We start from the raw sequence: 11,250 nt of genomic DNA on the forward strand, positions 1-11,250 counted from the left end.
GACCCTGTCTCTCAAAAAATAAAAAAATATTACTGAGCCTGGAGAGTTTGAGGAATGAGTTAGACTAGAAGAAAGGGACTTCATTTATTGAGTTCTTTTTTTTGCTCCATGCAGTGTACCAAGCACTTTTATGCGGTCTTTCCTTTAATCCTCACTAACTACAAACGTAAGAAGTAAATATTTCTCTTGCAAAATGAGAAACTGAAGTTAGGAGGGATTAAGTAGTCTGCCCAAAGTCACGGAGCTAATAACTATAATTACAATAGAGCTAAACCAAGCAGAAATGTAAAACCAGTACTGTGTCATCCACAAACTGATGTATTAGGACTGCCTCCTGAAGCTAAAGTTGGAGAGACAGGGGTTAGATTGTGGAAGTTCTTAAAGTCCAGGCTAAGGAGTTTGGACTCTGCCACATGGAGAATGAAGAGCCACTGAAAGGTGTTGGTGTTTTTGTTGTTGCTGTTTCTTTTTTCTTTCTCCCTGCCTTTTTTTTTTGAGTTGGAAATGGAGGAAGGATAGACCCAAGAGAGTATTAACAATATAAGATAACTGTTTAATACAAACCAATATTCATTTCTGCCTTTAGGTGTGAAAATCCTTGAACCCACCGAAATACCAGGTAAGACAGCTTTCTATTTATTCCCTGAGCCCAAGAATGAGGTGAGCAGGATTCCCCATGCATTTAGGAGAATACTGTCATGAGACTCTTATTCATGAACATTTCCCTTATAGCTGCCTGCCAGTCATCTACAAATATTTAGCTGGGGAAGCGTAGAGAAAGTCCCTTTCCCCCTGTGCATTCATGTGCTCCTGGAACATTGTCTCTGGGGCAGGAAAGTTAGTTCTGCTCTGGATATGGCTGAGGGAAAGGCTCCTGGGATCTGGATGCATCAATCCAGCACCTTCCAGGTTCTACAGCTAAAATTATTCAATAGAAACCTAACTTTATGCACAAGTTGACTGTTAGTCTTGGCTAACATCTCATTGCCTGTATCTCCAGGTAACAAAACACGGTATTCTCCTGGCATAAACACGCTCAGTGAAGTGCTATGGCAGAAGACTCTTCTAATCTTGGTGTGGATTTGTATAATGAGGGTTTATGTAAGGAGAACTTTTAAATAAAAAGCCAGAAACTATAGTGCATTGGGGCCTTGGGTGCTTGCATCTCTTAAGCTCAGCAGACAAGAGTTTGAAAATTATACTCAGTGGAGCAAACTGTAAGTCACTGAAAACTTCCTTCTCATTTAGGAATGAAAATTCCAGAACCTTTTCCACTACCTGGTAAGCAACTGATAGGCATGTCAGAGGGGAAGGTGCCAGTTTGGGGAGTATATTCACCATTAGACATGCACGGGACTGTCTATGCCTCATAATTATCATCTATCAAATGTAGCCATCAGTGGTCACATGTACATGACAGGAATATTTGTAAGGACTATGAAACCATAGAATCTCAGGGTGCAAGCCACTGTCCAATGCTTAAAACCTTTTCTCCTGAGTTCATGCAGTACTTTGAAAATAGTTTTTGCAGGTTTTGTTATTATGGAAATGATGATCTGTTAAAGAAATTAGATATTTGGCATCTTAAAAACTATATCCAGCCACACAGTGCTGAACTTCACGTAACACTGCTGCCAGTGGAAGCTGCATGCTGTGTACAGAAACAGCGTTTTCTGTTAGTTAAATAAAGGCTCAGAGAACATAGGCTCAGAGAAAAGGGTCCAGGACCTCTTTTATATTGACCCAAGTTTGTACTGTTGGATTTATTCGGCCACAACTTTGAAGTGAATCTCTAGTGACACTGACGACACACCTTGTGCATCTACATCTCTTCAGCTCGCTGGTCCTGGGTTTGCATAGTGCCGTCACGGGGGTCTTGCTCATCAAACTGTGGTTATCTGAAAGCAGCCAGTGAGCATGGCGGGAGATGAACGTGAGCTGTGTAGACAGACAGACCTGGCTTCAGGAAGTCTCTGTCTCTTTCCTCTCAGTAACTTTATATAAGTTACTTCACTTTTCTATGCCTCTGCTTTCACATCTGTAAAATGAGGAAAGCTTCTGTCTTGCAGGGCTGATTAAAGACCTAATGAGATAAAGTACCCAGCAAAATGAATGGTAGTAGCATAGTAGTAAATAGTAGCTGCCTTTGTTATTATCTGAAAACCTCTTTCTTGTTTAGGAATAAAAATGATACAACTGAATGAAAAACCTGGTAATATATTCTTTACTAGGGGTGGAGGCACCATGGATTCTAAGTCCTTTACCATAATCATTCAGTTAGTTCAGTCTTACGGGGTCTGGGGAAGACATCTGGGCTGTACACTTGCCAATACCCCAGTCTACAAGCCAGACAGCGAAAACGATGAGAACTTTCAGTGTGAGCAGCAGGCTGCTATTATGGTTCTCTGGGCCAAACATCAAAAAAGGCACTTGATCTTAAACTGGAACAGTTGGCTTCCAGCTGGGCCTGTCTATTCCAGAATGAGGCAGGCTTCCCAGGGTGAGGGAATCTGTAGACATAGAAATAGTATCATCCAAGAACTGTGAATGAGGACTGTGCAGCGTGCCAATACTGGGACCAGCCATTCTGTGCTCCTCACCACACTCTGTATCGTCCAATAGGCCACTAGATTTTGCTGGGACTACAGTGTATTGTGCCCTCTCCTGGAAAGCTGTGTGTAGCTTTTAAAAAGGTGATGTGAAAACAGTACACAGGAGCTCATTTAATCCAATGAGATAAATGTTATTGACACTTGAGAGATGAGAACATGGAACATAAGAAGATTAAGGAACTTATAATAGGCTAGAAAGAGACACCCAGGACTCAAACTTTTCAAGCTTTGTTCACTTTGTGCTACACTTGTCTTCCAAACAGATTTAGTTATCCACCTCTATCTTGGGCACCTAGAATTGCTATTTGGCTTCAAAGCTGTTAAAATATGGTAATATCATAATATTTCAATGCTAGGCACACACTTGGTAGTACAGATGGTCTCCAAGTTACAATGGTTCTGTAAGAATTAAAGAAAGAGGAAAGAAACACGAAAAGGTGGCTTGCCAGTTAGGACAGATCTATTTTAGAGAAAACCTGAGAGGCGCCTTCTGGCCGAGTGAGGTTAGAGGCCCACTTTTTTACAGACTAAGAGTTTTTAAGGATTCAGGGTGGGAGAGTTTATCAGAGGCTTGGACTGCTTCTGTGTCTCTTTGTTGTGCTTTTCTGGGAGGGAGAGTTGTGTGTCTGTTCCCATACATCGTTCTGCAGCTGCAGGCATATTCCCCAAGTCTGCTTTTAGCTTCCCTAACTTAGTGCACCTGAAGGGAAAGGAATGTGCTTATTAAGGCCCACCGTTTTACTGGGGCCCATTGTATGAGGGTGAAGTTTGGGAGTTACTCAAGAGACTTTCCCCTCACCTCCCTTTGTGCCCCAGTTGTTTTATCTGTGTTTTACTGTTTGCTCCTTCTGTCTGCTTGTAGTTAGAAGAGGTGATTTCCTTGAAATGCATGAGGCTAGAAAGGGAGCTGGAATTTAAAGTGGCGGTGTTTGTCCAAGATGACGGTGCTCCCGCTCTATCAGGTTCAACTTAGGATTTTTTGACTTTGCAATGGTCTGAAAGCCATATACATTCAGTAAAAACCATACTTCAAGTACCCATACCATTCTTTTTCACTTTCTGTACAATATTCGATAGATTACATGAGACATTCTATATTTTATTATAAAATAAGTTTATGTTAGCTGATTTTGCCCAACTGCAGGCTCATGTAAATGTTCTGAGCACGTTTAAGGTAGGCTGGGTTAAGCCATGATGTTCTGTAGGTTGGGTGAGTTAAATGCATTTTTGACTTATGATATTTTCAACTTACATTGGATTTATTGAGACACAACCCCACCATAAGTCGAGAAGCATCTGTATAGCATAGTAATTCAGAGCAAATTTGAAATTTGATATTTCTAGCACCAATTACCTCCGTGATTTTATGCATGGCATTCCTCAAAACATGGCATGAATGTTTTAAGGAATATCTGTGAAATATGGATAATTATAGCTGGCTAATAAGACTAAGAAGTAAAGGTGACAGTGTACATAAAGCATTTGCACAATGCATGGCACACAGTAAACACTCAATGAATACTAGGTATTAATGTACTTGGGAATCTAAGTTCAATATGTAGAAAATACTTTTTTGTAAACAAAATTTTAACTTTTATTTTAATGTAAACACATATTGATGGTAAAAAAAAAATTCAAAGAGCACAGATGAGAACAAATTAAACCCTTCCCCTAACCCCACACATACCCGTAAACCTATTACCCTGCCCCTCAGACCCACTCCCAGAGATAACTGAGTTTGCTTAATTTTTAATCAGATCTTTCTTTTCTGGATAAACAGATGTACAATATAACTAACTCAAAATCTCTTTATATTTTAGAAGATAAAAGTCAAGGAAATATCAACAATCCTAGTAAGAAATATATCATTTCCTCAGTTGATAAATGCCTGCTTCTGTAATATAGAAAAAGTGAGAAATTTATTTTTCCTCAATAAAGGGAACAAAGTTGCAAGGGTCTCAGGCATCTTAACAACAGAGTAGAATGTCACATCCAAAAGCTTGTGTGTGCATGTGTGTGTTGGGGACAGTATAGCTTTGTTTCTTCAATAATCATTTTCCATTGTACCTAGAGTCTCTACTCTTTAGAACAGTGGTTCTCACCAGTCTGGAGACTGGGAGCAAAATATAAAATAAAAAAGAAAATATATATTAAAAAAGAAAGAACAGTGGTTCTCAACCCAATTCTCCCTTTTTATAACAGTATTTTATAAAGTCCTTATATTATCCCGAAAGAAGATCCATAGATAAGATGCACTTGTACCCATAAAAATCGACATCATGTCTAAAGTAGACAGATGTTTACATTTATTTATGCAAATAAATTTGGGAGTGGAAGCTGTTCTATACAGAAAGTATAAGAAAATGAAGAAATACAGTAGATACTAAATAAAAACTGATGTTTAATGTTTATCAAAACTATTAAAAATATTTATACATAAAACTGCTTTAGGTTCTGAGTTTGACTATTTTAAATAGGTTTTAACTTAGATGTATGTCTAGCAGTCCATTTGAAAGTAGTGCAGGAAGTTGGTCAAATTTCATGGCCCAGGAATAGAGCACTGCAGGCTATCTAGCCCTCTACCTCCACTCCACTGTTAGCAGTGATTTAAAAAAAAAAAAAAAAAATACTCTTGACAATTGTCCAAACTGCCTCTTGGGGCAATGCTGCCCCCCTGAGAACCACTGGTCTGTGGTAACATACAGTCATGCATTGCTTAACGATGGGGATATGTTCTGATTAATGTGTTAAGTGATTTCATCGTTGTGCAAACATCCTAGTGTGTACTTACCCAACCCTAGATGGTAGAGCCTGCTACACATGTAGGCTACTTGGTATAGCCTACTGCTCCTAGGCTATAAACCTTTACAGCATGTTACTGTACTGAGTACTGTAGGCAGCGGTAACACAATGGTAAGTATCTGTGTATCTAAACATAGAAAAGTTACAGTAAAAATACAAAAGATTAAAAAATGGTATAGGTATATAGGGCACTTAATATGAATGGAGCTTGCAGGCCGAGAAGTTGCTCTGGGTGGTAAGTGTTGAGCGAATGTGAAGGCCTGGGACACTACTGTACACTCCTGTAGACTTTATACATACTGTACAGAGGCTACACTAAATTCACAACGAATTTTCCTTCAACAGTCAATTAACCATAGCTTAATGTAACTGTTTTACTTTATAAACTTAATTTTAACCTCTTGACTCTTTCATGGTAACACTTAGCTTAAAACACACGTTGTACAGTAGTACAAAAATATTTTTTCTTTATATCCTATTCTGTAAAGCTTTTTTTATCACCTTTCTTTTTTTAACTTTTTAAACTTTTGTTAACAACTAAGACACAAACACTTACATTAGCCCAGGCCTATATAGGGTCAGGATCATCAGTATCACTGTCTTGCACCTCCACATCTTGTTCCACTGGAAGGTCTTCAGGGGCAGTAACATGCATGGAACTGTCATCTCCTATGATAGTGCCTTCTGGGGTTTCTCCTGAAGGACCTGCCTCAGGCTGTTTTATAGTTAACGTTTTTTAATAAGTAGAAGGAGTACAGGCTAAAATAATGATTAAAAGTATAGTAACTACATAAAACAGTAACATAGTTGTTTATTATCAAATGTTATGTATTGTACATAATTGTATGTGCTATACAGTTATACAACTGGCCATGCAGGTTTATTTACACCAGCATCACCCCAAACAATATGTTACGATGGCTACGATGTTGCTAGGCAGTAGGAAATTTTCAGCTCTATTATAATCTTATGGGATCTCTGTCATACATGTGGTCTGTCATTGACGGAAACATCGTTATGTGTTGCATGACTGTACTAATGCATGTGTGCATCTGCCTATCCATTTCTCCATGTGTATACATCTAACTGCATGTTTATAACTATGGCAAGTACATTGATACTATGAAGCCTTTTACAAATCTTACTGGCTATTTTTCTTGGTTTTATTTATGATATCTGAGTGGTGATCCCATTTGGATACTTCCAGTCAATGCTTCCCTGTAGTTTAAACAAAAACAGTTTAGGGCAGCGTGAAACAGTTTATCCTATGGATGGACTCCACTGCTCCTCTCCACTAGTTCAAATGAAAGGGAAGGAGTTGGCCGGGCGCGGTGGCTCAAGCCTGTAATCCCAGCACTTTGGGAGGCCGAGACGGGCGGATCACGAGGTCAGGAGATTGAGACCATCCTGGCTAACACGGTGAAACCCCATCTCTACTAAAAAATACAAAAAACTAGCCGGGCGAGGTGGCGGGCACCTGTAGTCCCAGCTACTCGGGAGGCTGAGGCAGAATGGCGTAAACCCAGGAGGCAGAGCTTGCAGTGAGCCGAGATCCGGCCACCACACTCCAGCCTGGGCAACAGAGCGAGAGACTCCGTCTCAAAAAAAAAAAAAAAAAAAAGAAAGGGAAGGAGTTTCTCCAGTAGTGTATGTATGGAGGGAAAAACATTTTTTTAAATCATCTTGCAGAGATTAGTGTTTAAAAAACAATGCAGCTATAGTTAGCCCTCTGTATCCTCTGGGATTCAACCAACTGTGGATCGAAAATATTTTTGGGGAAAAAATAATACAAATTAAAAATCCCATACAGTATAACAAATACTTGCATATCATTTACATCGTATTAGGTATTATAAGAAATCTAGAGAGGTTATAAGGTATACAGGAGTATGTGTGTAGGTATATGCAAATACTGTGTAGCTATTTTATTTATTTATGCTATTTTATATAAGGGACCTGAGCATCTGTGGATTTTGGTATCCTCAGGGGTTCTAGAACAAGTCCCCAAAGGATACTGAGGGATGACTGTATATCCAGTTGTATGTTGGTGGTTGTCTTGTTTGAAATAGGAGACACATAGAAAATGGAAATAGAAAAATTGCTAAAAAAAATACTAGAGAACTTGAACAACAGAAAATCATTATATTGGCTATATAGAAATGTAAAAGCATGTGAAATCCTAGATAAAACCTAGCGTAGCAAACCTTGATGATATATAGTTGACCCTTGAACAACACAGGTTTGAACTGCATGGGTCCACTTATACATGGATTTTCAATAAATATATTGGAAATTTTTTTGGAGATTTGCATCCATTTGAAGAAACTTGCAGACAAACTGCATGGCCTAGAAATATATATGTCATGAATGCATAAAATATATGTAGATACTAGTCTTTTTATCATTTACTACCATAAAACATACACAAATCTATTGTAAAACGTTAGTATTTATCCAAATTTGTGCACACAGACCATATGTGGCACCATTCAAAGTCAAAAGAAACGTAAATGTAAAGATGTGGTATTAAAACTAAACTGCATAAAATTAACTATAGTACATACTGTATTATTGTAATCATTTCATGGCCACCTCCTGTTGCTATTGCAGTGAGTTCAAGTGTTTCGAGTATCCTCTTAAAACACCATGTGTTGCTAAACATCTCCGAGGAGTTCATCTCCAGTAAATTGCACATCACAGTAAAAAGTGATCTCTCACAGTTCTTGTGTATTTTTTGTCATGTTTGGTGCAATACTGAAAACCTTGAATAACACCATGGGACTCAAAGGAAGTGCCACTAGTGATGCCGTAAGTCTCACAAGCAGAGAGAAGTCATGACATTACAAGAAGAAGTTGAATTGCTTGATATGTAGATTCAGGTCTGCAGCCACAGTTGCCAGCCATTTCAGACAGATAAGTCATCTTATAAACAGATTGTAAACTTAGGGTATTAGTAAATACAGTACAGTACTGTAAATGTTTTCTCTTCCTTATGATTTTAATATTTTCTTTTCTCTATTTTATTGTAAAACTACAGCATATTTTTATTTATTTATTTATTTATTTAGAGACAGAGTCTCACTCTGTCGCCCAGGCTGGAGTGCAGTGGTGTGATCTCGGCTCACTGCAAGCTCTGCCGCCCGGGTTCATGCCATTCTCCTGCCTCAGCCTCCCGAATAGCTGGGACTACAGGCACCCACCACCTCACCCGGCTAATTTTTTGTACATTTAGTACAGACAGGGTTTCACCGTGTTAGCCAGGATGGTCTCGATCTCCTGACCTCGTGATCCGCCCGCCTTGGCCTCCCAAAGTGCTGGGATTACAGGCGTGAGCCACCACGCCTGGCCAAAATACAGTATAATACATATACAAAATATGTGCTAAACCACTATTTTTTTCTTTTTAAAAATAGAGATGGGCTCTCGCTATGTTGCCCAGGCTCAAACTCTTGGTCTCAAGCGATCCTCCTGCCTTTGCCTCCTAAAATGCTGGGATTACAGGTGTAAGCCACCATGCCCCAACCAGAATACAGTATATAATACCTATAAAATATGTTAATCAACTATTTCTATTACCAGTAAGGCTTCCAGTCAATGGTAGGCTATTAGTAGTTAAGTTTTTGGGAATCAGGTTACATGTAGGTTTTCATTGTGTGGAGGTTGGCACTCCAACACCCATATTAAGGGTCAACTGTATATGGAAATACAGCCTGAAATCTGTAGTGAATTACACTTATTTGAAAATTGCTTTTGGCTGGAAGTATTTCAGGTAAGTTTCTAATTGAACTTTAGTGTCACTGTTTACATATTGAGGTTATATTGTATAGGTGGTGATACTTGATGTAAAAAATGATGTGTCGGTGACTGTGTATTCTCGTTAACAGCTCCAGGTCCAGTTCCTGTTCCAGGTCCCAAAAGCCATCCTTCTGCATCCTTGGGCAAAATGCTGCTTCCAGAGTTTGGGATGGTCATCATTTTAATCAGTGTTTCTGCTATAAATCTCTTTGTTGCTCTGTAGTTTCATGCATTGTTTATCTTTCTTGTTCTTTACTTGAAATAACTATAGGGATCCCACAGGAGATCAAAAGGAATGATGTATTTTTCACTTGTTGGCCAAAGTCACTGATAAAATGAGAATTGTATATTTGTTATTCATTTTGCAAATTCAGAAAGTTGGTCCAGATATATGTCACAGAACTTTTCACTTCTATACTAATTGAAAAAAATCCCGAAAACTGTATACTTCTGATTGAATTCAATAAAAGATTTTTAGATATTTCAGAATTGCCAGTATGCTCAATACTGTTAGTGTTTAACATAAATTTAATATCTGTAGTAGAACTTTAATATCTGCAGTAGAACTTTAATATCTGCATTTAATATCTGTATTTAATATCTGTCTACTCATCTCTCTTAGTCTGTTTGGGTTGCTGTAACAGACCACTGTAGACTAGGTAACTTATAAGCAACAGATATTTATTTCTCACAGTTCTGGAGGCTGGGAAGTCCAAGATTAAGGTGCCAGCAGACTTAGTTCCTGGTGAGGGCCCTCTTCCTTGTCCCTTCCTCACCATCTCACATGGCAGAAGGGACAAGAGAGAGAGAGAGCACTAATTCCATTCATGAAGGCCCCACCTTCATCATGACCTCCCAAAATCACCATATTGTTAGGATTTCAACATGAATTTTTTGAGGACACAAACTACTCAGTCTACAACATTTGCTTCGATAACTGAGTCTAGTTATCTAACCAGCTATATGATTAAGGACCACAGGCCTGCCTTCTATACGCAATCACCAGTGGGACAGGAACCTAACAGGATGACTGGGACTGTCTTTAAAAGGCTGACCTTAGGCCCTGTCTGGTATATTTATCTGGTTGAACTAGCAACCAGCAATATTAGAACATGAAAAATCAGAGGCTAGAGAAGCGAGCATGGTATGCATGATGAGTGATCCATCCGCTAGATTATATAGCTCAGTGAGTAACAATTCTCATCAATTAAACCAACAACTCTTCCTACGATAAGGGGGTGTGCAGAGGGACAGAAACTCCTATACTTGGCTACATGGGTAAGAATGATGAACATGCAGATCTTCTGGGCCATGGAGAAAATGTGGAAAAGGAGAGAAATTCCTGTCCCAACACCGTTGGTATTGCAGTATAATGGATAGGAAAGAATGATGAGAGGGTAGTAGTGTAACAAATTTACATGCCATAAACTTGGCAAAAGTAGCTGCATACTTCTGGCAGTCAATTTGGAAAGAAACAATCAGTTTTAAAGTTCCTAGTCTTGGCCAGGCATGGAGGTTCAGGCCTGTAATCCTAGCACTCTGGCAGGCCAAGGCAGGAGGATTGCTGGAGTCTAGGAGTTCAAGACCAGCCTGGGCAACGTAGCAAGACCCCATCTCTACACAAAATAAAAAATATTAGCCCATTGTGGTGGTGCATGCCTGTAGTCCCAGTTACTCGAGTCTGAGGTGGGAGAACTGCTTAAGCCCAGGAGGTCAAGGCTGCAGTGAGTCATGATTATGCCACTGTACGCCAGCCTGGGTGACAGACAGACTTGTCAAACAAACAAACAAACAAACAAACAAAAAAAAACCCACAAAATATCCTAGTCTACACAACTGTAACCTATACAACTGAGCATAAATCTCTTCAGTGGGTTCTCAGAGGATGGACTCCAGATATACAGTGCATCACACTGTTCACCATCCCCATAGTAAATACAATACCAAGATTCATGGGGCTGTTTCTTGTAACACCTGTCAATATAAACCAAAGCATCACAGAGAAGTGCAAAGTTAAAGCATCTCAAGAGCGGCAAACATG

The 11,250-nt window shown here is 39.2% G+C and overlaps 1 protein-coding gene across 1 annotated transcript in view; it reads left to right on the forward strand.

Annotated features, from left to right (window-relative positions):
• The window catches only part of ART3 (ADP-ribosyltransferase 3), a 98,254-nt gene extending 88,561 nt beyond the window's left edge, over positions 1-9,693 (forward strand). The window contains exons 10-13 of the mRNA XM_011966193.1: positions 587-619; positions 1,249-1,281; positions 4,433-4,465; positions 9,299-9,693. Of these exons, the coding sequence (XP_011821583.1) occupies positions 587-619; positions 1,249-1,281; positions 4,433-4,465; positions 9,299-9,432 (233 nt within the window). The 3' untranslated portion in view covers positions 9,433-9,693. The remainder of the gene's footprint in view (positions 1-586; positions 620-1,248; positions 1,282-4,432; positions 4,466-9,298) is intronic.
• The last annotated feature ends 1,557 nt before the right edge of the window (positions 9,694-11,250 follow it).

The sequence above is a fragment of the Mandrillus leucophaeus genome, unplaced genomic scaffold, assembly GCF_000951045.1.
Source record: "Mandrillus leucophaeus isolate KB7577 unplaced genomic scaffold, Mleu.le_1.0 Scaffold75, whole genome shotgun sequence".
Lineage (NCBI taxonomy): Eukaryota > Metazoa > Chordata > Mammalia > Primates > Cercopithecidae > Mandrillus > Mandrillus leucophaeus.